The sequence below is a fragment of the Bombus pyrosoma genome, linkage group LG13 (assembly GCF_014825855.1).
Source record: "Bombus pyrosoma isolate SC7728 linkage group LG13, ASM1482585v1, whole genome shotgun sequence".
NCBI lineage: Eukaryota > Metazoa > Arthropoda > Insecta > Hymenoptera > Apidae > Bombus > Bombus pyrosoma.
In genome coordinates this window covers 8,567,815-8,595,055 of record NC_057782.1, presented here as the reverse complement: position 1 = coordinate 8,595,055, position 27,241 = coordinate 8,567,815, and the positions used below count along the sequence as shown (strand labels likewise).

The 27,241-nt window shown below is 39.0% G+C and overlaps 2 protein-coding genes across 8 annotated transcripts; one reads left to right on the top strand and one right to left on the bottom strand.

The window, feature by feature from the left end:
* The first annotated feature begins 10 nt into the window (after nt 1–10).
* Nucleotides 11–26,744, top strand: LOC122574280. 3 transcript variants are annotated; one of them, XM_043741683.1, is made up of 8 exons: nt 11–696; nt 23,488–24,614; nt 24,687–24,813; nt 25,107–25,211; nt 25,368–25,608; nt 25,796–25,981; nt 26,272–26,420; nt 26,494–26,744. In XM_043741683.1, exons 2-8 carry the CDS (start codon nt 24,347–24,349, stop codon nt 26,654–26,656), a joined length of 1,239 nt encoding a protein of 412 aa, XP_043597618.1. In that variant the 5' UTR covers nt 11–696; nt 23,488–24,346; the 3' UTR covers nt 26,657–26,744. The 3 variants fall into 3 exon arrangements, with proteins under 3 accessions (XP_043597618.1, XP_043597620.1, XP_043597619.1); XM_043741684.1 differs by lacking the exon at nt 11–696 and adding an exon at nt 21,774–21,836; XM_043741685.1 differs by lacking the exon at nt 25,796–25,981 and having other exon boundaries at nt 563–696.
* On the bottom strand, nt 747–26,993 carry LOC122574277 (host cell factor 2-like). Of its 5 annotated transcripts, none has more exons than XM_043741675.1 (9): nt 20,824–20,910; nt 15,257–15,487; nt 15,022–15,182; nt 11,094–11,251; nt 7,197–7,353; nt 6,619–6,915; nt 6,233–6,543; nt 5,373–5,722; nt 747–4,971 (listed from the first exon to the last, which is right to left on the bottom strand). In XM_043741675.1, the coding sequence occupies exons 3-9, from the start codon at nt 15,173–15,175 to the stop codon at nt 4,242–4,244; spliced, it is 2,157 nt and encodes a 718-aa protein (XP_043597610.1). In that variant the 5' UTR covers nt 15,176–15,182; nt 15,257–15,487; nt 20,824–20,910; the 3' UTR covers nt 747–4,241. The 5 variants fall into 5 exon arrangements, with proteins under 5 accessions (XP_043597610.1, XP_043597611.1, XP_043597612.1 ...); XM_043741676.1 differs by lacking the exon at nt 20,824–20,910 and adding an exon at nt 15,657–20,264; XM_043741677.1 differs by lacking the exons at nt 15,257–15,487; nt 20,824–20,910 and adding an exon at nt 26,878–26,993.
* Nucleotides 26,994–27,241: the final 248 nt, after the last annotated feature.

Genomic DNA, 27,241 nt, shown 5'->3' with positions numbered 1-27,241 from the left:
TTTATGAATATTCCATTCCAATATATTTATATTTTACATATTTAGTTTACAGATACGTCACTACACGCGCTGCCGGTAAAAAGCACATTTTTACCAATGAGCACCGCACTCAAAATTCTATTTTGTTCTTCTGCAATTTGCCCTATATAGATTTCAGCGATAACCCAACTAAAGTTTCTGTTTAAATTTTCTTTAAAATCGAACCTTGTGAATTAGTCTCCTCGAATGTTACATACGTTACTGCACAACTGTCTTGATCCATTTTTGCTTATGAAAATAAGTTGATTAAACTGCGCGCCATATCCTAGGGACGTTTTTTTACTCTTCAAAGACAGTTCTTTGCTGTAAATGGTTGGCCGTTCGTTACTAGTTACTAGCAGACATAGATATTTTTGGATTTTAGGTAAAATGGAAGGGTAGAAGATTACGGTCATATGAATCATTTATATGGCCGTGTAGAATATATAGTTTATAGGGCAATCCTTTCGCTAGCTAATTCAAGGGCAGTGCTGCCAGTCACCTCAAGGCTACAGTGCCATGTGATTTATAATTAAAGCCTTATCAATATCGCCCTTGTGTCGGAGGTCAGGGCAGGAATGGTTGTATGTGTTCATGTGTACGTGTGTGTGAAATGAAAATGAGAATGTGTGGTCTCCTCTGTAACCGACGGAACTGCCTTTGAGCAAACTACAGAAGGTATTTACCCCATAGTATATTGGCTTTCTTTAAAAATATAAACTAGGACGTGTGGCTGATACTAAATTATTGTATTTCACTTTATCAAACTATATCAATACCACAATTTGATTATGGTATTTATGATTAATAGTTACATACATAAACTCGAATGCAAATAATAAATAATACATTTGTCGCGTTAAAACAAAGTACTGTATGTAACTTAACGATTCATACAAATCTAGTTATTTGCTTTACGTTAACTTATAGTTCAAAGATAATAATAATTAATAAAATCTTTATATGTTGGACAGATGTTGATAACTTACACGATACTTTTGTCATCACCATATTTACAAAATGGTGTTAATCCTTGTAACTATTCATTTAAACGGAGACATATAAATAGATGTACATATAATATACATACATATATTGTCTGACATTTAACATAGAAAAAATCAGAGTGCGGGTCATCTGCTTCAAGGCTTACTCGTTGAAAAAATACTGCGTTCTGTGATATGAAATTCGATTGGAACAATACGCGATTTATTTTCCTTCCATCGGCATATTATATCATAATGCCGCCTTTCACTGTTATTTTATTTCCGTGCGCCTCGTTTGTACGACATGTAGTCACTGGTAACTTTAAAGAGAAGCATAAGCCAGAAGACAACACAGTGAATTGTATTTTCCGAAAAATCGTTCGTGTGCAGAAAAATATGAGATGCATATATTTGCATGAAGTTACAGGCACTCAAATCAGCTACACTGTTATTCTTTCTTTTTCTCAATTTCTTTTTTTTTTTCGGGTTTAACCCACGTCTTCGAGCTTATACTCTGAATCTCGTTTTAACGAGGCATGACGTTCTAAAGAGAAGTATTATTTGGCAACGGACATATTTAATGACACGATTATAATTGACTATCAGACTGCGTTACGCATACGTACAACTTAAAATAATAATGACGCGGGAATGTTAATTATTTAAAATATGCACTGCTTCGCTTTCATTTTCATTTTAAATAGCAAAATTTCCAACTCGTTAAATTAAATTGCACGTCATATGGAATCGTTTGAACTTGTCTTAAATATGGAACATGTACGTAGGACAATCGAAAGTTCGACGGCGGTATACTAGTATGTATACTTCGTACGACTAATTAATTAACTATGGTTACTAGCTGCTTGGCAAAATGGTCAAGATTATGGGCGACGATCATGCATACAATGCAAAAATGGATCACGGGTTAATACTGTACATACTAATATGTATATCTGAAAATTAACAAATTCTAGGTTAGGAGATTCTAGGAGAAAAATCACATTACGAAAAAACATTTATCTTAACGTTTGTACACTGATTTGTGAAATGTAAAATTGACTAGTGCTACGAATGGAAAACTTTAATTTTTTGGGTGCCTGCGGCCTCTAGCTGAATATTACCAAATATTCTTACTAAACAGGGCGTTTAATTCAACGAAGGATACTTAATATGCACCTATACATATTGCACATGCCCTTTAACCAAACCTAGCTTTGTTATCTTAAAACATTTTACGCGTAAAATTAACTGCTGTTAGTCAAATAACCTTTCCTATTTGTAAGTATATCTAAAATTAAAATTATTATTATTATACCTCTAAAAATGACTAAAAATTATGATTTTTAATATTCAGCCTATGAGGTGCCACGTTGACCTTTGCTACTATATGGATGGATTACATGTATTGGGCCTTTGCGGGCATAAAAACTCTACATGGACAAGAGACCTCCCATATTTTATCGTTTCTTTCACTTATGATATATATACCGGATCTATGATACGCTACCGTCATAAATATAATCATAGTGGAGACTTTTTGACTTCAATGATTCGTACCTTTGTTTTATATTCGCTAAAACGTCTTGGAACACAATAGTTTTTCTTTTATATACGATTGTACGTTTCGCGCGTTACAAGTGTCTCCTTTCGTGATGAAATTAAAAGAAAAACTCGACACAGTTATCTTCATTGATAGCTTCCTTAGATTCTACTTTAGTTCACGTTTACCGACGAAATTTCTCTTAGAGTCATCTTTTTGTTTTTTTTTTATAAAAATCTAATCTCCACAGAATAATTGAAACGTACTTTAATTATTCACATTGGGCACAATCACACACCGATTTCCATTAATATTCAGAATGATTTTAACGTCGATCGTTACACTTCGAACTTATGGATATTCTATTTTATTTTCTATGCATATCCGTGTTCACAGTCGATGGCAGTTAAGCGCAGATCGGGCAAGTTTTCTGATGTTATTATTTTATATCTTTAAATATCGCGTCAAAAAATTTGAATAATCTAGCATTCCGTATTACACGTCTATCTACCATAGTATGAAAAATTATATCATTTATGGTAAACCTAGGATCTAACGTATCGATCTTAATCGTAAATTTTTATAACATTCTATGAGTCTTATTGTGTACCACTTAAGACTGACAGGACGCATTCGTAGATAAAGGGTCGGTTCATTCATTTCACTCGTGTTTGACTTGCGCTTTGGTATGAACATCTGTTCCATATGACTGCTTATTTCGTTACGAATAAATAAAACCGTAGAACAATCGTTTTAAATGAACCGGTTCAATATGAACTTTCCATGGATCTACGCGTTTCCATTCACTGATCTACCGTAAAACGTTTCGTGTACTACTACATTTATTATTAAATGTAAGTAGCAAAGTAAACGAGTAATAAAACGGAAATAATTAAATTATTATAGTTTAATGTAAGCAATATAGTTTAATATAGTTAAAGAAGAATATTTTAAAGAAGATACTGAAATAACGATAACTATGTTCAATTTAAAATCTGTCGCTGTAAACTCGAGTACTTCGCTGTCCTGATCACATTTGATATTGCACGATAAATTATATTAATTTCATAATTTCCGATATCGATACTTCAAAGAGCCGAAGACTTTTTATAATTAAACTTATTAAGAAGACGTAAATGCACGTCAACGAAACAGATACGTTGTCCTCGATAATAAACGCAGTAAAAGGATTAAGGAATTCCTCTAACTACAACGACGTAACATTTAGAGATCATAGGTGAAGAATATAATAAGTATATTTCTAATGATTCTCTGATTTTGATGTTACCTCATGATTACAATTTATTAGATTCAAACATGTAAATCTTTTTAAGTTAACGATGTGTTAACGAATTTTTTATGTAAGGCAAAAGTATAATTATTAAGTCAAAAGCAACATTTCGATGTTGCGACCAACAATAATTCTAAAATTTTAAAAACCAAATAAAAAGATAATTTTGATAACACGAGGCGAATTGATAACGTGCCGAATCTCGAAACTGTTTCTCTATAAAAAGTGTGAAATTTGACTTATCGTATTCTTCTCCTGCAGTCTTCATTTGGCATTAGGAAATTGCGTTTACCAATTGTTCGCTCTTCAAGAGCAACAGGCAAATCTTTCGAAGAAAATCGATCGCTCGATTTCATGGAACTATTCGTGTAAAAATGCATAAAACCAATAAACATACTTATCGTCTTTAAAAAATGTGTGGTGCTAATTGCAATTTCCACAAAGAAACGGGCCTCGCGAACACCGTCACCTGACCCTTTTCTTTCCCGCCAACTAAAAAAACATAAAGTGGTGCTGGTCCATACGATGGTGTCTCGGTTTCCTTGATGTCAGCCGCAGCAACCTTAGCTCGTTGTCTCTCGGCTCTCGACGCACTGACTGCTCTCCTCGACGGAGAGCCTAATGGTAAACTTTTAGGCGGTGCTCTCGGTACCCTTTTAATTTCTTGAAGTTCTAGTAATTCCGCAAACGTTTGCGAGGCCGATCTACCCGGTTCGTCCTCCAAGACACTGTCCGGTGGGCTGTTCAATAATCTCGCGTACTTGCCATCCTGAGGTTGTTGCTGTTGCTGATGATGACTCTTCGTTTCATCCAGTCCGAGGTAATTTGGATTACAAAAGCCGAATTGACCTTCGCGTATCGTCGATGGGGTAACTATGGGGCGATACTGTTTGCCCTTTCGTCCTGATTGCCAATCGTCGTCGGCGAGTGGATCACCGGGACTACGGGCTTCTATACTCGCGTAGTCCGACGTCGATTCTTCACCTTCTTCTAAGTCAGCGAATCGAACCGACGCGGAAGTAGGAATTTTTGAAGTGGTCGGTGTTTTCGGTGTTTGTAGCGCCGCTTCGTAAAGATGCGAGCTGTAACTCTCGCCTCGTGTCGGCTGACAGGCCTGGTGCACAGCCGCGAAGTCTCTGGAAATTTCCAAGGATTTTCATCTCTGTATTCTTTATGTAACTATCGTTGCGATTGTAACGTAGTAGATTGTAAAGTAGGTGGAAGCGATGTCGTAAAGAAAATTCCGTCGATAGCGAAAGTTGATAGACTTCAATGCTGAAGAATAGAATGTCGAGATATTAAAAATTTTACTAGAAAAATATATTTAATTTGAAATGAATAATTTACATCGATTACTAAAAATAAGTAAAAACTAAAAAGAAGGTGCTCTATTTTTGAACGCAAGTGTATACACGTATGGTTGTGATTACATCAGTCGTTGTTACCAATTAACACTTTATTATACGGATTGTATAGCTTATCCATCCACCTGGTGACGCTTCCGCCTACAAAAATAGCAGTACGAAAGTACACTTACCGCCTTTCCTCTTGAACTTCTATCAACCTAGAGGTAGGAGGTTCCTTTCGTTCCTCGTTGTCGCTATTTTCGTCTGGGTCGACGAAAACAAGCCTGGCTGCTTCTACAGGTGTCAGGACCGGAGTGGGCAAGGTCAGAGCACGGAAATTCGGTACCGAGATAGGATCTCTTGTCATGCCGGAACCACCGGTTGCGTTGTTGCAATTGTTCGTGTCCACGTTTTTATATGTTGTTTCCGGCGGTTTCTGTCTTCTACGAGCTAGCGTATTAGCGCTTCGTGATTTCACCATACCCGTAGATGGCTCGACAACCTCGGAGTCCACTTGCTGAAACGGATAGTACGTATTCGCCTGCAGGCAGGCTCATTTGTCACATGCGTTTTCTGTGCAGATATAAAGCTTGATACGTGTGCATATAATACGATTACAAGGGAATGGTAAAAACAAACTATTTCTTTATAAGTATCCGGACACTTTGTTTGACGTGTATTTTAACAGTATTCGATTTTGATCAGAGTATACAGATTAGGGGAATGTAATTATGTCGAAAATACAGCAGAGTTAATTTGTGTTGTAATTTAGAAATTACAGAATTTGAAAATAAGTAGCTTGCCAATTAACCAAATAATTTTGGAAGGTTTGAAGGAAATTAGAAACACAGTTGTATTATCGCATGCCAATTGACTTTTAAAAGTCAATTTAATCGCGTCGTAATATTCTACGCCACGTAACTATGGTAATTACAAAGGATAAAATTACTGCGATTCGATTTATTCACAATTTTACAATTAAAATACACCTTGTCCAATATAGATAAGCGTCTGGATACTTAATATAAACATAACTAAAAAGAAAACATACCTCTTGCGGACTTTCCTCGTTGTCATCTTGGCCACTTAAAACGGAATAGCTGCACTTTGTCGGATGACTTAGCCGCGATAGATTAATTTGCGATAATTTCGAAATTTCCTTAAGAAAGCTCGGTCTAGCCGGTGCTTCATTGGGTGATATCCTATTGTTACAAAGTCTCATCCTTTGATTTCTCAGTTTTGGTTTCGAATTGTCGATATTGGTCCCTCGAATTATCAGTTCGGAAACTGCTAACGCAACGCTTTCCGCTCTTGGCTGGGGTTTAGGACCTGGCACTGATAATTTCTCCCACGTTTCCGTACCTTTCAAGAAGTTTCACACCTCGTATCTTTTTCGACGAACAAAATCGTTGTGCTACTAATGTTTGGATTTTTTACCGAAATGAAACCTCCATAGTTCGTTCGTAGCTAAACCACCGCTTTCTCCACCGAAAATTAGCATACAACTGGGAAGCCTGCAAGCTGCGTGCCCATGAAGAGGTCCTGGTCCTGGTTTGTTCTTCAACAGACACCAGGAAGCGGTCTTCACATCCCATCGCCAGCAATCGCTTCTCTCTTGTAGGTCGGTCATACCCCCATAAATGTACATGGCGTCACCGTGTAAAACTGCGGAGTGTTTGTGCCTCGCTGCTGGCCCGCTTTCGCTGGAGGAAAGAAGATGCCACGATTCCGTTTCTAAAACGTACATTATCGATCGTATCGTCAGCCATCTTTCGAAATATGTGCATCGTTAATAGATTTCCGATTCTTATGCGCTTATGGGAAATTTCAAGGTGCAAGAATATACATAGAGTACACATAATATTCAAATATATATAAAATAAAGTATAAGAAGCGAAGTGCATTTTGAAACTGAAAGTGAAACTTTTTGTCCAAGTGCTAATTTAATTGCGTCTACAAAGTTATGAATTTGCATAAATGCGAACAGTTTAATCGTAAAAATTTTGAAATTTTACCGAAATGGAATGCCCACAATTCTGGTGAGCTGCCACGTAGATCTTGATAACCACCGTAAATGAGCATCTGACCACGATGAACTAAAGCGGTATGGCCTCTTCGACCTCTGGGAACCGCACAACCTCTCTGCGCTCTTACTTTCCTCCACATGTTGGTCTACAAATAACAAATTCTCGAATGCAAAGAAAAATCCTGATACTTTTTGTACTCGTCAAACGTTCGAGTTGATATTCAAACAAAATATTGAAGCGCTTGTAGGCGTCTTTAAGAAGGAAACATTTTGAAATTTCATTGGCATCGTAATAAACCCCAAGTGCCATAATTATATTGGTAAAGTTTGACGATATTAGGCTTTTAGTCTTTTGGTAATCTTAGCGAGTATCAAAGGCTTGATCATTCGAGTCAGGTGACAATAGACGTGAGAATTCTCCAATTTCGACCAGACTGAAGGTTTCTGAATGGCGGATATAACTGGGGTTGCACGTAACAAAAGGCACACAAGAGTTCTAATTCGTCACTCCCCTATTTTGTCGTTCGAGTAGATTCCAGCTTGATACCTCAGGTCTAATGACAGCTTCTTCGGCATTATCGTATTTTGAATTATTCAAAAAAAAAAAAGGGGGGAGGAATGACGTATAGAATAAAGAGAAGCATAAAATATCGTTAGTTGGCTAAATGCATCGATCTATTTTTAATCGTTTACCTTGAAAAAATACTGATGAAAATATGTAGGACATAAGCAACGCACCATTTGTTTTCGAAGGATAGCAGCGCTCTCCTCTACTTACCTGTTCTATATTTAATGGAAACAAAACCGATGTCTGTATGTATTATGACATGAGAATAATGAGAATTTTTGACCATATTTAAGTACGAAGAACATAACAAGTCACATTTTCTACTTCGTACAGAAGAATAATTTTTTATTCTATTATATTGTTAACTAAATCTATGTATATCAAAACTACCTTTACATTTAAACTTCAGCATTAAATGCATGTATTTTGTCATTCTTTCGTTTTCTCATGAAACCAATTACCAATATCTTTTCTGTGCGTTGTCATATGTGAGACAGCACCGACATTCGTATCTTGCGAAGCATAGTGGCGATCACAGCGAGCCTTTCGCTCCAGTCCGACAATGTGTAGCGTCAAAGAGAAAGAAGCAAATGCGTTGGCTTAGCCAAGGGTCTGCGATCGTACATGCAAAGGAAGGAGGAAGATGGAAGGACGGTATATAAGCTATATAGCAGGGGTGCTGAAAGTAATTACGTAACTCCAAGTACGTGCCTAAAGTTGATAGGTCTGTATAGCCACTTGCGTCTACCCTGTATTACGGTACGAGGGGGTTGCGAAAGGGTGGAATACTAGCTAAATTCGCAATCCACGTTAAAACGCTGTAAAATTAGCGAGAGAACAGTTGGGTATCATCAATTACGCGAAACGATGTAAAACTTTAAACTTTAAAGACGCGCGATATATCGATGAATCTTCGCGTCTTCGGGCTAAATCGAGCGGCTGCCATTAATTTAAAAAAAAAGAAAAGAAAAAAAATATTCGACGGGATGAAATTTCTCTTCCGACTTCGATTTACCGTACGCAAGAGAGAATTTTAACGAAGCTCGGAGGGAAGACGAGAAAGAGAGTGGAAAGAGAGCATACCACGAAGCAACCCCTCCGGCTTAACCAATCGGGTTCGCCTGACGGATTCGTAACGCGGATTTCAATAATACATTGCGAAGAGACAAGCAACGGGGAATATCCCAGGCCTTCGACATGGTCCAATGAATAAAAACAAACGGGCCAAGAGTAACCATAGCAACGCGGTAAAGAAAGTTCGGATTTTAGGGAAAATTAAAAAGAGAAAAGTAGGCGGGTCGTGTAATCTTAAGATCACGTGGGGAAAAACACGACAGGAGAGAAGAAATAGTTGAAGGAAGGAACGATCTGATAGATTCATAGTTTTCTTTTTTCATCTGCGACCTTCATTTTCTTTCCTCGATAATTGTAAAGAATTAAACAAAGACATCATCTGTGTTCATACTTTCTAATATCCTCATTCTTCACAAGTGCATATTGCTGAAAGGAGAGGAATTATTAAGGTGAAACTGATACCACGTTTCATATGTGCCCCGGGTTTATCAATTTTTAATGGTATACAGGTTGAGGGAAGAGGAACCCTTGGGAGGATAAGCGCCATTCAATTTCGAGGGTACGAAATGGAAGGAAGGGCTGTTGACACCAGCTGTTGTCAAAAAAATTACTCTAGTTAAACTGCAAGCATCAAAGAATCGTCACATGTTGTCGAATATCGAATATAGTAAATAATCACATGGGAAAAACATGATAAACTTTATCGGTAAACGCTAAAGATAAAAAAAAAAAAAAAAAACGTAACTTATTATGTCTCACCTCTGTAATCTTCAGTTATATCGATTTTTCACGTGACACAAGATAGTCGCTCTTCGGAACAAACAAATATATGGCACGATGTGTCCATCGATCGATGGAACTCGATACCTTTGAAAGGTAATGGCGATAAATTGGAGATGACAGTGACGAATGATGCATACACGACGGTCAATCATCACGAGAATAACAAGATGGCGGCCAGGGACTCGTGATTGATCGCGATATACATCGAAAAAACTTAAGTCGAAATACGGAAGAGAATATAGTTCTACGTTTTCAACTTACTTTTACGTAAGAAATCACTTCCTTTTCGAATATACCACGATTTCTAGATCATTCTGTATATAGCATGATAGCACGGCTTGCAAAAGCCTTAATCGCGTTACTCGATCTGCAAGGAAGGACACAAGAAGCGGTGCATAGGGGCTGCTGATGACGCTGAAGACAGATGAAAGAATAATACCCAGAGGAAACCACAACATCGATAGAAACGACGTAAAAGACAAACTACGGCCCGACGTATCGGATGTACATGACAACTTGTCTTCTAGGGGAGTGGAAAAAGAGAGGGTTGGGTTCAGGAACCAGTAAACTACAACTAAGGACAACCATGAGACAAGCATAGCGAACAATCGTACGAAACCTATCGTTATACTGCATGAAGTGGCAAGAACTTTGAGGAAGAGCTATTGTCTAATAGCTCTCGTTGCAAACGAGCAACCAAGAAGATTTCCCCTCTATTCGCTTTATGCGTAGTTCTAAAATCGTCGTTTTGTATCTTCGAACGAATTTCAGTAACGGAACTAAATGAAAAGCATCGGAGCAAGATATTGTCAATCAAGGCCAACATGGTCCTTCGTCTGGTTTGTTCAACCGAGGGTGTCGAAACCCTCGACGCCAGGAGCATCATAGAGCCAAATACCTGGAGGCTGCCACGGCTCCGTCAAATCGAATCGCCTAAATTCGAATGAAACTAAATCTTCTTAACGAATTTAACCGGTACGCATAGCTGATGGTTCGTTTACGGCGATCTCGTATAAATAGAAATTAATTTCTTATTGAAATTCATTTTCGTAATTATTTATATATATATATATATCTCGTCCTATATATATCTTATCTTACTTTACGTATAGTTATCTTATTATCTTAGTTATTTATAGCGTGGCAGTAAATAACATTGTTATTCATTTGTTTTTTCATTTTGTTTCATTTGTTTCATTTTGAAATATCTTTTATTGGATATACTTGTATGTATAGATACGTATACCGCGATTTTCTCAAGAAGCAAGTCTCCAAAGACATTTTATTATTTTTAATTTCCGTGTTACTTTGAGCCATAACATTTCCCCTGGTATAAGCAACGCAAGTTCGCAATCAAGACGCATCTCGATGCTTCCGATTCGATCGAACGAAGTTTACCGCGACGCGTGTAACGTTCTTCGAGAGAGGGTGCAATCCGGTTTGCCTTGGGTGATACGTTACCTTGACATTGTAAACCCAAAGTGGCGTTTCCGTGCCTGCGGAAAAGCCGAGCTCACCCCCGAAAATGTAAAGGCAATCCTTGTAAGCTACCGCGCTGTGTTCCTGAAGTGCTGGCGGTCTTTCTCCCCCAGGATGCAATTCCTCCCATTTACTGTCGGCTGTAAAGAAAATAAAGAAAGGGTTAACCCGTCAGCTCGTTATTCCAAACGTTTTCATATTCCAGACTCTCTCTCTCTTTCTCTTTCTCTCTTTGCATCAAGCTGGATAAACAAGATTTACGCGACTCTGGCTTTGTGCATTTTTCCGCTAGGGGGATGACGAAGTCGCGATTAAAAGAATTGCAACAGAGTGAAGGAACAAAGAGGCTCGTCTTATCGGTGTCGCGTGTTTCGCATCCAGACGGTATGCTTAATTTAGCGGCTGCAGTCTTTTTAATGTATGCCGTTGTTGCACGCTTTAATTACCTGTTTCCGCTGTAACATGCAACGTGTATGCATACAGTTGTCCTAGTTTTTGCTAGGATAAAGAATGCCGTGCCACTTAACGGCACAAGCGGTGCCCTTATTTTGTCGGCATATCTTCAGAAACGTGCTTACACTGCCAGCCATAAATATCAGGACACCTGCTCGTTACATATTTATCGATAAGCTGCAACAAATCTGAAGTCCGTTCGAATATTCGGAATCGATTCGAGTCAGTCGTCGACGCTTTGTATGAGACCAGCCAATGTCGCGACACTCGCGAACGAGAGCGCACGGCTGTTCGTGTGAAATTACTACATCGATGCAACATCGTGCAAAATTAAAAGGAAGACACGCAAAGGGAATCGTAATCTCAGGGGTATCTAGAAATCTTTTTCGACGCGCTAAATCACACTTTCACCCGCCTCGGCAATCTGCTGCTCTGAAATAAATCCTCCAAGCGGTCGGGGCTTCTTAGAAACAGAGGGACGACGGCGAATGTTGCAGTGTGTTCGAGGGATTAAATGCAAGCAGTGCCAAGGACGCGAAGAAAAAAGAACGAAATGTACGAGAAATAATTATACCGCGACTCGCGTACTAAAACAAAAACCACAGGGTGTCTGTGCTATCATGGTGCAACCGAGTACAAAACGATTCCTCGTGAAAAAAAAGTAAGTGAAAAATGTAGAATGAAGGTTTTGCGTCGAGAAAATTTTCAAAATCGCGTTTTACTGCAGGACGAAAAATTTTATTCTACATTATAATTTATTTTTTCATAAAGAATTGCTCCTTGTGAGTCGATTGCGGAGACACCTTGTACGTTGACAAAACATCGTTCTTCTTTTTGCAAGAATCAGAGCATGATTTTTGCGTAATCTATGTAAAAGGAGATCGAATAAATCTAAATTCATTCAACGTTAAGTTGATGACGCTTTGAAGGGTGCGTTAAAACTTGTTCCTTTATTGCATGGGTTTAACAAGAGATAGACGTTCTTTTTTACCCTTCGGAAGTTTTACGAAAAGAGAAAAGGGACGCTCCCCTAATCCGCTCAGAAAAATAAAGGCAAAGGAAATCAGCGGGGCATGAAGTTACGTTATATCGTATGAATAAAGGAAGGACGAGATTTTTCTTGCCCGATGCCGAACAAAAGATTCTTTCTTCCACCTTCCACCTCTCGCTGTTCTTCTGTATTTTCCAACGAAAATCAAAAGAGTGTTCCTCTACGGTAAAAATGTTCGAATCGCAGCTTCGCACTGGAACGTGCTCGAGAACAAAGCGTACGAAATTTACGTAAGAGGCATAATGTGTTGGCTGAAGTAGTTGCGGCTCTTCTAGACTGACACTAGAGATGCCCGACATTGATTACGAACACGTGTCGTATCTAGCTGGCTACGAAGCTATGCACCCTTTTGTTCGAAAAATGCTGTTCACAGGATAAAATTCCGATGGCTTTGATGGCAAAAAAAGAAAATAATCGACTCGAAGCGAGTAGAAACGATCGATATAGATCTCTAATCTTTATCAAACTCATTACAAATTAGGCATTCGATGTAAAATTATGTCAAATTAGGCCATGTGAGTGGTTATAGCACTAATTCATTTCACTACGTTGTATCAACGCGTTATCGCACTTATTACAACTCCAAAGACAAATATTAAAAAATGTTATTTCGCTCGCTTTCATTCGACAAATGTTTATAATACACTCGTTCGTGTTTAAGATAACAGCTTGTTGAAAAATGTATTAAAGAAATCAATGTATCGACATACAACGATATAAAAGAAATATCTGCACGCTATTTACTATCGTCATTAAAGTTTTAGGATAGATATCGATTTAATAAATAGAAAAATAAAGGACAAGAACCCTTTGAAATCCCCACCGATCGCAAAAGAGGGTGAAACGAAACATACAAGGACGAAGTACTCTTACGGTTCTTCGAGGTATCACAATATTTTTGCAAGATCAAGTATCGACAATGCTTTTAAAACATGCCAGGGGGTTACTCTGATAGTATTTGCCCCCAGGAGACAAACCGCCAACATCCAACCCTTCCGATGCCGCTTTAATATTCACCCGAAGTCGTAGCCGAACAATCCCTTCTGATGAATAGGGCACCTCGTGGACGTACCATCAACCATTGCAAATTCATTTTAGGATTTCGCCTCGTATTTTGCGTACAACGTCGAATTATCTACAGTAACGTGTTCTGGTTCGGATCATCGCGCGATTTAAACGTTTCTTTCCTAAAAGAACGTAACGATGACTTTGACCAATTTAAAATCCGCTCGCGTGAATTCGCTGGCTGATTCCGATATCGGTCGATGTAGAGACCACAGGGAATACGTTTAGTGTGTTGCCAGTCAAGCTGATCGAAACTTGGCTAGGCTCTACGTGGTCGGCTATTTAAGTCGAATAAGATAATATTCTATCTGGTTCTTAGTAAACTTTTTCTGGTAAGACTAAGCGTGGTTTCCAGCAAATAATTCGCGATTGAAAAAACTGATCGATTTGAACGCGATGCTACGAAATGATTAATACGATACGTCTCATAACTATAAAATCGCTTCAACATTTTCGATTCAATTTCCAATACACTACCTCAAGTTCAAGTTCAAGTATACTATCTTATCGTTTATTCGTTTTTAGATGATTTAGAAGGATAAACTTTGGGAACATAAATTTCCTACCGCTAAGACGCTCCTAAAACGTGTTGTTTCGCGTTTTATGTCTCTTTTTCTAACGAAACATTGTTTACTAGAAGATTACTGATATCAGAAGCATGTAAAGTTCAATGAAATTGTTTTCTCCGCATTCGATAACTAATGAATTGAAAGACGAAGTTCATAAAAAATTTATGTATATAATTTTTACCTCTAGATACTCTACTTACGATATTTTTAACTCTTCTGAACTTGAAATGCGATTCACTCCATATGTCAGAGAAATATCACTTGCGCTTTGCTTCTAGACGTCTCGTATAAGAACCGATGTGTTTCGGCTGGTTTTACGGTTATGAGACGCAATAGCCAAACGCACGGTGCTGGTTATGACGCGTATAAGCCATGGATTATCACATGAGGGTGCAATTAATTCGCGTACGTCTGATCTCCGTGGAAACAGTCGTAATTGTGGAGTATCGCCGGCGGATTTAGTTGATATACGTGGGCTTTAATAATGGCGTATTATTGATCAGACTGAACCCCGTTTAAATTCCGTCGCGCACCCTCGTTCACCGAGCGAGATGGTAGGGTGCGTTGGTCAGAGATGTTGTTCGTGTTCCGTATTCAAGTTACTCAGACGTCGTGTATTAATACCCCTTGTAATTACAAGGATTTTTTCCACCCACTAATTCCACTTTCCCTTTTCGCTTTCCATAATTCCGTCGTTAGTTGCAAAGCTCGCTGCTAACTATTCGTATATATCGTCGAGCAAGAATTGAAAACGATAGTAATTATCACTTACCGAGGCTGTATCGCCAGAGGTCTTTGAGAGGAAGATTGCCGTTTCGTCCGCCAAGGAGATATACGTGCCCTGCGAGCAAAGTAGCGCTGTGCTTGCTTCTGGAAGGTGGTGCGGGCCCATTTTCACTGCCAGCCGCAGTAACCGAGCTCCACATTTTCTTCCTGTAACAGAGAGATCTCGGAATTAGTTCCAGTGAAAGAAACGATTTAACGAGTATTTTATTCGTGATATTCACCGAAATTGAGTGAAACTGAGAAAACTAGTTCGATTTGTAGTAAAAAGCAGACTGCGGATGTTGCTGCATTTTGCTGCAGTAGCAGATGAACCAAAAATAGTTCAATGAGAATTTAACAGAACAGAATGTCGACGAAATGCACTTTCAAAATTACTACGTAGCCACTGTAACTTGGCTTATCGATCCATAAGGCAACAAGAAAGATAAATTTATGTCTTGACGGTGCTGATACTGGAAAAATGAAATATGGAGAAACGAAATTATTACATAAAGTATATTGTTTTGCTTCTTGTTTTAATAAACGCGAGTTGAACAGTAAGAAGTACGATATTCTTAAATGCCTCGTATGTTGGCTTTAAACGTATCAACGGCTACGCAGACGTATTTGAAATTCAATTACCGAAGCTTCGAAATCGAGTTTCGGGTAAACGAATGCACCCTCACGCACCCCAAACACGCGTACGCAAATACGTCTGCCAAGCAATACGCTCGCCGGTAGACGCGCCGCGCCGGTACAAATGGGATTCCCCATGGTATCCTATACTCGTTTTGTACAGTACCACCAAGAAAACGTGGCGAAGGGAAATCTGTGAAAATACGGGGAAAATAACGAACGTACAGTGGCTCACGAAAGTATTTGAACGTTTAGATTGAAATTTCTTACGAATATACTATGTGTGTTATACAAAATTTTTCGAAATTTCATTAGTACCATAACGAGGCACGACCACCATGATTATATTGACAAAATCTGTATTCTTAGTATTTTTACTAGTATTAGTATTCTTCTAGTATTCTTAAATATTCTTAGTAAAAAAATCTGTATAAAATCAATAAAAAATACAGTATGAAATTTAGAAAAGTTTCGTGCAAGGCACGTAATGTATTCATACAAGTTTTCTATACTTTCATGGGTCACTTTATGACCTGCAATGTTGCTCAGGAAAATTCTAAATCACGCAAGTATTATTTATCGTCTTAGAGTTGAAACGTGAACCAAGAAGAAATGGAAATATCTTTGCTAATGGAAATATTAATGAAAAAAGAGGGAAGATCGAATAGTGCGTTAAACGAAGCAATTCGGTGTTGACATATCAATCTGGTTGAATGAATTAGGCTTTGAGGTGTAACCTCTGTAGTGGGCGGTCTAATTCAAATGAATGGAAATTCAACGATTCCCCCGTGAAACCGTGTTTAAATATAGGTGGAAAAGTTTCTCAAATATCAGTCGCTATTCGCAACTTCCTCGTATTTGTCGCATCGTTGCATAACTTGCATTTTCACACTTTGTCAAATCGATGGCAAATGGTGTCTGACCCGGAAACAAGAAACGTACGAAAACATGTCGTTTGTTCTCGTTGCTTTCGACGTCCATTCTACTGGAAGGATGCTCAAAGACACAGTCATTTTAATCTTTTATGATGCATCGACGCTACGTTTGCGTCTGCTTGGGCAAAAATGACGACAGTGTTGAAATTGTGAAATCACTGACGAGAAACAAATTCTTCGAGTGCAGACAAATTTTAGAACACGCTCCGGTTCATAAATAATAGAACAGCTGAGCTCGCTTGCGCAATAATCTACTACCGGAACAACAATCCCAAAGATATTATATAAGTTCCTAATGATTTTTTAGTTTTATCTTATCTTCTTCTAGTTCAAGTGCTCTAAAACTTAAGAACGAGCGTGTATAGTTGGACTCGATGGATTTTGTCCGGGCATATTTTCTCAACCTCTCTCGTTTGCTCGAGTATTGTTTTATCACAGCAATATCCCTTCGACTGCTGGCTCTTGAGCACTCTACGGGGAAGCGTTTTCTTCCTGCAACCCCTAACAACGTTGGAAACCGGCGTGTTATCGACCGGTGGCGGGAATTTCATTTTTCCCAGGTTCGATATGCTACGAGCGCGACCGCCAAGATTCGACTAGATTTTGATCCCCCGACTCCCTTTTCGTTTGAAAGGCAGAGGGAGGAATTCTGTACGGAGGGTGAGCGAAAAGCATCCTCTCTCGCTCGCTCTGCTTAACTCGATTCGCGAGGGGATGCGTTACCGCTACCGGCTTCCGAAAAGGGAGCGTAGTCAGACAATTTCCTCTATCGCGTCGACACTCGCACTTCTCTTGATTCCTGTATTACGTGGCCCGATGTTCCTTTCCCGGCTGTTTCGCGTTCTTCGTCCAAGGACCTCTGTTTATGACGCATTGCATCTTACAATCGTAAAATCGTCAACAAACTTTCGATTCATGAATGAAACACCTAGAGGACCAAAGGAATGCAAGTGATACTTCTATGGCATTGCGTAAATCGCAATTTAACATTCAGAAGTGCTAAATCTTTCACTTTATGAATTATCGAATACGAAGAAAATCATTTTATCTCACTTGCATCCGTTTGCCACTAACAATCTTTCTGTTCTTCCCTCAAAAAGACAGAGTATATTCACTTGAAGGAAGAGAAACGGTAGAGAGGCAGTTTATTCTTGTTTCGTAAGTGTAGAACCAACATAGCACTAAAATGGAATTACAACGATAACTTAGAAACACGTGTCGTGTCGTAGCTATAAAAGTTAAAATGTTTAGGGTTCTTTCACAATTATGTATTTTGAACGAATCGATCAACTTTTTGTGACGAGGATTATTTACTGAACACCATACATGCTGTCATTAAAAACACTAAAAAGCCTTGCTGAATTACATGTAAGGTCGTTGCTCGTCGCTTGTTTTTGCTATACTGTCTGATCGTTAGCAAGTCGTCAACGTGGCAGAGAAAAAGTTACGATTTTTTCGCGCGAAATTAATCTGTCGGACTTCATCACGTTACCTAGCCAAGCGTTGTTAACTGCACGACTTTTTTCTACGTGATCTTTGAAATGGACGTAATGCACGGGGGAGAATCGAGCGTAAAGATCTTATGAAACATACGCGGGTGTCTGAACAGCGTCAACGAATACCGGGAGCGAGGAAAATACGACAACCGATATAATATCTCCGCCTAGAGATTTTAAACAGCGGGCTCGCACCCCTCGTTCGAATACTAGAGAAGAAGGCAGGATTAGAGAAATGTGGCTGGTATTTTTCAGCGATTTCACAGTATCGATTCTTTCGTTGTCTACCGCGGAAAAATATGTAGGTATTTCCAGCAGCTTATCCTCCTATACGTTCCTACACGCTCGTATACGTTCCACTATTTTTCCTCTTTTTTGCCCCGAGTCCATGTTTCTATACCAAACTCTGGTTAAGGCGATAACAAATCGCGATAAGTGAGATTTATGAACGTTAAAGGCTACGGTTTCCCAATTCCTTCTATACACGCGCTACTTCATAATCTAGTAGGAGCGGCATATTTGAAATATCAGAAGCTCTTAGCCGCGCGCTAACAAAATCTTTTAAGCGAACTTTCACCTAAGGTTCGTTAACGCATTCTTACGTCGGAGAATGAAGACTGAGTTCTCATTACAGCGGATGCACGTGCAAAGAACCACTTTTCGCTGTACACCTGCCTGTGTAATCTTTTTCTCCCTTGCCTTTCTTCCGCATCTTTTCCTGTTTCTGTTCAGCGGACGCCAACTAAAAGTCATCCGGCGCATGCAACATTGCACACCCCATAGGATGCAGAAAACTTCTCGCGTATCGCGTCGATCTTTGGACCCCTGTCGATTCATCGAAGCGAATGAAAGCATTAAAAATCCAAGCGTTACTTAAGTGGCAATTCCTTTTAAATTAACGCCAATCTATATCGTGAATTCTTAATATCGAGTTACGAGTCGATCGAACTTTTCTTCTTTCTTCAAAACGTTTACAAAGCGTCGCGTGGCGGGGAATAAGAAGGAAGTAGGGGAAGTCGTTCCCTGTCATCGCGTTACGATGTAAAACGTCCCTGCCGTTTGACGCGTGTTTTGAATGACATCCTCTAGAAACCCTCCAGCGTGTCACCAGTGTCACTTGCGGTAGGATCCATGTAACCCCACGCATTCCCGTGTATAACTACGTCCGATGTAAATCATCTAAACGAAGCTTATAAAACGTAATCCCAATCACCGTGCAACACGAACGTGTCCGATCATTTTTCCAGGACATTGAATTTCTCGTTTCGTTGGTTCGTATCTATGATTAGATCTTGAAGCTTTGGTATGTGACTGTATAGATATTCGAGATTCAATTCGGTGCTTACTCGAACTACCGCCAATTTGTTATTTGCTTCACTTAAAATATTCTTTTAAGCCGCGTACTCATTAAACGAGTCGCTCGGGTCGAAGCGTGTTGATCAATCTGAATGAGAAATAGATAAATTCGTTTGCAAGGAATTTTTAGAATAGAACGAAAGCTTAAAATAAAATCACAGAGCAACGTGATGCGAATTGATAATACTTGTTTCTGGATGGTCGCGGTATCGGTGCCCCTGAATAGAGTATTAGACCCAGTTAGGTTTCAATAAATGAAATTAATGCGGCGACAACAAAGATTCCGACAGTGTGCCGTCTGTGTCGCTTCTTCTGCACGATAACAATTGCGTTGAGCGTGAGTTATTTCAAGTGCTACCTAATATTCGTCAGTGCGAAGATATTTGTGTCAAACAAACGCGGTGAATGACCTCGATCAGATCAGAGAAATTGTTTTCACGCTGAAATGCATATCCTTAAAAGACGACCAAACAGAAGTGCAGGATCGGCAAGAGATTTTCGCTCGACACGCGAAAATTTTTGGAAATGTAAAACACTATCTTCTTGCCAAAAGTTTCGTTTAAATTAAGGCAAATTCATACTTGACTATTTTTCCAAACTGAACTATTTCGGAAACAATATCACCAGTGCAACATTGTTAATCTCAATTTTTATTTTGAGCCACAGAATTTCCCTAACTTTGATTGTACCACGAGCTTTAGACTCAAATTTTAATCTATGCATTGCACAAATTTAAATCTCCTGTTGCTTACTGCAGATAACGTTAAAGTTAAACTGAATCTTCATCTTGTCGTTATAACGCGGGTATAACGCGGTGTCGTGCCACGTATGTTACGTATCATATATTTATTTCAATAAAAAGTTACTCGTTATTCTCGAATAACTTCATTTTGTTCGTAGTTCTGCCGGAATAAAATGTTATTCGAACAATGTCCAACTTTGTATCATGGTTTATAAAGAAGATAGAACAGCATACTTGGCTAACATTACGTGAAGAACATTGATTTTCCGCGAGGTTAAGGACACCGTAAACCGCATCTTCACCACGTGACTTCGACTTCACTGACTTCATAATTTCTAAATATCATCTATTTTAATCCATTCGAGCTACGCGTTTAAACTCGTATCCCATTTCGAACGTTATTTATTTTTTACATTTCGCGTTAAGGATTTGTACAAGAAAAATATTGCACGCGATAAAGTTCCAAGTATCAGAGACAAAAGACCGCAATGTTTTCAGCTACTTCGACCCACGGTAAATCTCGAAGGAGCGGAAAACGTGACGAATAGAGGGAACATTTGAAAAATATTAAGAAGAACGAATTAATTATAAAGGTAGCCGGTAACGCTGGATGCCCGAGGGTAACGCAATTTTAACAAGCTTACCTCTCTACTCGGTAAACCCTCTATCTCGTTAGCTTTGGCGAATGCAACTTGTGACCCACATGCAAGCGACGATTAAATGCGACTAAGCCTGCTTTTACGGTGGTAAGAACATCGCTGAATGCTCCTCGGCGATTAACCTTTGATTCGGCGGAAACGCATCGTCTAATTGGTAGACCTTAGAATCTGTCGAATGACGTGGCCCAGAACGGTTAACAGAAGCAACAACGAAATCTCCGGTTCGTTCCCAGTGATCTCTTCAAATCGTCACAAACTCCACTTTCAACCTGTTGTTCCCAACGGCAGGTGTAACACGGTGAGCAAGAATCCAGCCGACCGCGGTATTCGAGTTTACACAGAACACACGGCGGACAAAAGACAGGTTCATCCTTAAACTGCTTCACCGCGACATATTGACTGTATCCACCACTGGATATATCGCCAAGATATCGCCAATGTTGACAAGAATCGTTCTATTGGCGCACGACGTACAAAGTGTCACTCGGATCATTCAGTACCATTCAGGAATTCCATGCATCTTTTATCTCGCCGCGGCATCGAGTCATTGATAATCTTTGCCTCGGCTCCGATAAACGTCTTCTTCATTTACGATCACTGCAAAGACGGGAGATGCATGGTACCGCGTAATGATCTCGTCAAACCGTTGGATCACCGCGATCAATCTTCGACGGAGTGATTCACCGGGCAAACTTCGCCACGTTTCCTTGTTGCCATGGATCAAAAGAAAAGAAAAGCTAAGATGTGTCACGAGGACGGCACTCTGCGTGCTCGACGTTTCTTCCTTACTGCGTCCGGGTCGAGCACCTACCTCGTCGAGTCGTCATCGAGGACTCGACGCAGGCGCCTATAGGGAAACCACCCCCTGTTACCCGCAAACTCCAACGTTTCTATCCCCTCTGACTCGGCCAGGGGGTGAACATCCGAGTGTCGAACGCTTTTACTGTATTCCACGGTGGCAACGATACACAGGCATGAGCGTCATCGAGAGGACAATCGTACAGTATCACCTGCCTTCTTAAAGTCTCTACCAAAAAGAGAAGCGAAATTTGTTTCCTGCTTGTGGGTGTTGTAATACGGGAATAAATAAGAAAATTTTATTCGCACGGTGTTCAACTCAGACTTTTCAAGGTTGTGCACGTCGCCCTAACGAACGCCGATACGTTTCGCTGGAAAGTATAGTCGAAGAAGATTCAAATTGGCGAACATTTGGATCGCTGTACATTTTGTTTCTAGTGCAAACATACATAGATGCACGTGGATTACAATATGTATCGTAGGGATGATTTAAAGAGATTCGAAGATTGTTGGTTAGTAGCTCCGCGCTGTGCAGGGGTAGAATTGTGTCTGAGTAAATTTCTATGACGATACGAGGTTGGTTGGTTAGGTTGCACATGCGCCAGCGTCGGTCTCCATGGAAACGGGATGCTAGCCACCGCGTGTGAATGCGTATTGATTACTCCACTCTTGCTCCATTCCACGATCTCTTGTTACTCGTCGTGTCTTCTCCTGTCACCCCGCCGACCCTGCTCTACCTCCTCTTTCTCCACTTTCTTTTCTCTCTTCCTCCTCGTTCGCGCAACGAATCATCCCGCTCCATCCACGACCTTTCCCCCTTTTTTTCTTCTCCAAATTAGCTCCGTAATGTCTCTGCCCGCTCTTCACTCCCTTTGCATAGACCAGAAATCTTTTCTCTGCTAGCTTTTCTATCTCGCCACGAGTAACATATCTCTTTCTCTAAAAGCCATCGTTTGTCTTTCGATTTCAAGTAAATCGAGCTGTATTCTGGGAAGAGGTGGTACACGCAGATCCATGACGAACCTGTACGCAGAGTCACAGTAGCATTGGTAGCCTTGCAACTGGCTGAAAATCACAGTGACGTTAAGTCGAAGTTTGGAGAATTTGAGCTATTAGAAGGAATAATTTATAGAAGTACGAAAAACAGTTGTAACATGATTATAAACGCAAATGTATAAACGTAGAATACAGTTTTATAAGAACTAGCAGCGAACTGACGTATACTATTCTGATTATCTCAGCCAGACAATTATCGAATTTAAGTGTTCAAGTACTTGCGAGTATTTTTTAGTTAAATGACTGAATTATTATGAAATTTTTCCTTATTTCCTTCGTTTTCCTTGTACAATTCTTTTCGTTATTGCTGGAACTTTCAACGCAATTTCCTCGATTCGCCATTCTACCTTTTCCCAGAAAGCTCGTCAGTTACAATCAAACCATATTACGCTCTTTGACCTCTCAGATCTTTTCCCTTGTAAATCAGGTGATTCTAACTGCTTTCTTTCGTCATATTTTTAAAACCCGCGTTTTCTTCTCTTTCAACCTTGCAAGTGGTTCACGCACAATGGACAGACAAATTTTGCACTATGTTGTAAGGGGATACATTTACTGAGATCGACAATCACCGACACAAAAAATATCTAGGCGGAACAGATTGCTCCATTGTGCTTTGTAATGTCGATTATATTAAAAGGACGAAATTTCGATTCATCGACGATCGTACTCGATAGAATATTTCATAAAAAGTTCCTTCCCACACATCGGATTCTTAACCAACTCATCCCACTTTCTTATCTAATTTATCTAAAATTTCCTCAATGAGGATCAAGTCAATCTGTCTTTGTATTTCAGTACCAGCGAATGTATCGATGCATGACGTTGTCAAAAGTTGTGGGAAAAATCACTGAAAAGTTTCAAATAAAGAGAACGAAGAAAATTGGCAATTTGGTCTCTACGATGAAAATAAACTGTCACGATGCAATTCCTTTTATGCATGGGAAAGTAAAAAGATTGAAGACTAATGTGTATGCTTCCTGAACTTTCAAGAAAATAATGATAATATCAACCAAACTATGTACGTGCAATTAAAGAGCGCATTAGCAAGAACGCAAGTACGATCCAGCACTAATGTGAAAGCGATAAATCCGAGTGTCTATCGCTTTCAGGATTTGACCTGTTGTTCCTTGTTCTATCAGAATGTGAAATTTCACTTAAAACTATGGTAACAAACGGACGTTAATTAAACCCTTAGCGTGACGGTAAGAATATTGTTGGCTCACTCGTGACACTTATATTTTCACCGGCATGCCCGTACACATCTCCCGGTCATGCTTCGTGATTTACAGAGACGCAACTAAACACACAAATTTGTTCCATCGAAGTTAATACGAATACAGAATATAAATGAAAATAGAATACAAATATGAAAGTTAAAGAAAAAAATTGTTATTAAAATAAGAATTTTTATATAACCAATGTATTTTTATCGACAAATTTTTTCAATTGAAACGACGATGCAAAGAAAGCTTGGAAAGAGAACCGCCAGTCCTGAAGGACAAACGCGCGACGATATTCCATGCGTGGCCACTATATAAAAAGGTGAAACTCGTGGAAAAGAAGCACTTTTGTTTCCCCAGTCTTTACGCTAAAACGTATCTAGAAATTTTACTATCTCGCAGCGAATTGTTACCTAAGTATATTTTTTATTAAGATGTCGCAACGATTCATTTGCGCTCTGCTAACGACTAGCGTTGTTTGCTGTGCACTCGCGGAGAATAATGAATTCGCCGCGGCTTCTGAATTCGTTAAGAAACAGCTCACGAAAGATAAACTGTTAACGGATGTCGTACGCGCTAAAAATTCTTCCAAGACGCCATATCTGTATAGCGTAGTGTCTGATAACGCGCAACACGGGCAGAAGAATTTTGATAAACATTCGCGAACGATTATTAATCAGCGATTGGAATCTGATTCGAGAGATAAGTGAAATAATGAAGTAAAAATCTTTACATTTTTGAAACGTTCACATCACGATGAATTGAAACGTGCAAGTTTCAGTTGCTGCGGATCCAGATACGGTTCCAATTCGTCAACGCGACCTGATTCGTATCACAGTAGGATCCATGTGGACAGCGGTCGATATCGAACTAAATTTGCTGAACGTTTACCCACTGATAGGTAATTCTTTAAATTAGTATTACAATGCAGGATTGGGCACAATTAAGTAATCGAATAAAATTCAAGTTCGAATGATTATTCGAATGAAACTTTTGCTTTGTTACTTTACTTCGAATAATAATAATGTACTTTGGAAAATGAGTTATTTTCATATCTATTTTATTTTGGAGCAGTTATGTAGTCTTTTGCTTATTATTTCTGCTTTAAACAAAAGGTATCCAGTCTTGGTAAAGTATCGTGTGATTAATTTACGGAGCTGCAGATTTTCTATCGAAAACATAATACATGCGCAGATACGGCTGGCAAACTCAAGGACCACCACCAAGTTTAAGCGGAAGACCCGGAAGCGGAAGTTACGCTGGAACTGCATTTTTCGAAGGAGGTCATACAGGAGATAGGTAAGCAGACATTAGGTTGATGTCTATGAAACGTCATTTTTTCCAAATGTAATTGTAACATTCAGGTTTAGATATTGTTTAAATAAAATATTTGAAAAATAATTGTAGATTATCTCTTTTTTAACAATTAATTTAATCTCATACGATTATTATTAGATTTGGTCCACGACCGAGTTATGGGAGCGAAGGTTCACGCAGACCTGGTAGTTATGATTCCGGCGGAGGATATGGTTATGCTAGCAGTGGTTTCGGAGGATATAGCTTTAATCGACCAACTGGTTACGGAGATGATTATGGAATTTCAGGGACCTTCGCTAATGGCGATGAATTCGGATCTGTGGAGCCAAATCGTCCAGATGGACATCCTCCTCCCCATCCGAATATTAACGCGCAGAAGGTAATGGTTGAATTTTATAGACGAATCGAGATCTGATTTTAAAGAGGCCTGCACACGATCAACAGTACTGACGATAAAATTGTTAATACTGTTTGACAATAGTGTCGTCAATCCGCTTCAATTCTTTTAAGACCGCATTTTTCACCATACTTTCTAGCACATTATTGATTGCTATTATTTGCATTAGGCCGTCGCTTTAAAAGCATTGGCAGGTGTTGCGTTAATTGGTGCAGCCGCCGCTTTAGCAACGAATCCTGTTCTTCTTCCGCTCGGAGTTGTATCAGGCAGAAAGAAACGATCGAGTTTGTCCATCAAAGACAGAAATGATTATATGAATTACATTTTAACAAACTTGAAAAGTAACGTTACCAAGGTTGTTTAGTCGTATTTGAACGATATCCTGTCCAACTATTGAGAAAGAGTGTACCCATTAGTTCTGAAGAGCCAATTCGTAGCAAATCGATATAATCGATTAGTACACATGTATATTTTCATAGACTGTGAGTAGAAAAATGAAACCTTGATAGAAGTTTGTTAAATTATGCTTTTTTACTTTTACTACCATTCTCCATAGTTGGACAGTATTTCTATTGTAATTTCTCATTCATTGATTCTAACTAAGCATTTCATTTTAATATATCATACTGTGTTATCGTTAAGTAGAATGATGAAGATGGAAACAAAGTATCTCTCTCGCCAACGTGTGTAGCTAGAGTCACGTGCGAGATTCAAAAGAATTACTGGATCAATCGTAAGAAGGACGCTAACTTTTTCAAAGAGATATCAGCATTGGAACATCGTCTTAACAATTTGTATATATATCTTTGTTTTTTGTTGTTACAGTAAACTATAGAAAAAATTCCGTAAGTTTTAATATTATTACAGGCTTCTAAATAATGTACTCGACGATGAACTTGTGAATATGCGCATTAGAAGATTAGTAAGAGCGGCAACCATTGTTGCCGTGAATGGAGACAATTGCAACACATTTACTTGTACTCTTGTACAAATTAAAACAAGCAAGAATCTATCTGTTCTTAAACTATAGAATTTGTCAAGGAATTGTAACTGGATATTCTTCTAAATATAAAAACTGACAAAAAAATAAAGGCGTAAAATTTTGCGCTGATACGAAACACTGTCATTATTATACTCATTTCTCACGGAAACGGAGAAATCGTATAAAAATACAGGAATAAAACTAATATAACACAAAATATACATACGTATGCATGTTTGATAACTTAGAAAATAAAAACGAAACAATACCTCAACTTCTTGACGGCCCGCAGGCAACTGTGACTAAATTCTGCGAATGGAATCACGTAACACGTGTTGTGTATAAAAGTGGGGTGCCATTCATGCGCGTAGTTATCCCCGCCAAATACGATTGACAATACTCTGTTACATAATTCCTATAGCTAATGAGTTATTGTTTAAGGGCACACATAATATTACATCATTTTTTAAACCTCTTAAATAACGTTATTTTCTTAAATAACAGTATTCTAATCCCGTTAGTAATTTACTGTTATACCTAGGAATATCGGTCTCAGTAAAAGGCGGGTTTCTATATAAGAAACGTTGCAATATATTGACGATTCGTACAAATGCATTTATCCAGTGTATATAC

Bases quoted from the DNA above. Each gene is read 5' to 3' on its own strand.
- LOC122574280 (XM_043741683.1), top strand. From the start codon at position 24,347: ATGTCGCAACGATTCATTTGCGCTCTGCTAACGACTAGCGTTGTTTGC. The intron at 24,615-24,686 runs ATAAGTGAAATA...TGAAACGTGCAA, and splicing joins ATTGGAATCTGATTCGAGAG to GTTTCAGTTGCTGCGGATCC. The intron at 26,421-26,493 runs GTATATATATCT...ATATTATTACAG, and splicing joins GAACATCGTCTTAACAATTT to GCTTCTAAATAATGTACTCG.
- LOC122574277 (XM_043741677.1), bottom strand. From the start codon at position 15,175: ATGTGGAGCTCGGTTACTGCGGCTGGCAGTGAAAATGGGCCCGCACCA. The intron at 7,354-11,093 runs GTAACGTATCAC...TGTTATTTGTAG, and splicing joins TTTGGGTTTACAATGTCAAG to ACCAACATGTGGAGGAAAGT. The intron at 6,916-7,196 runs GTAAAATTTCAA...TGTACGTTTTAG, and splicing joins ATTGTGGGCATTCCATTTCG to AAACGGAATCGTGGCATCTT.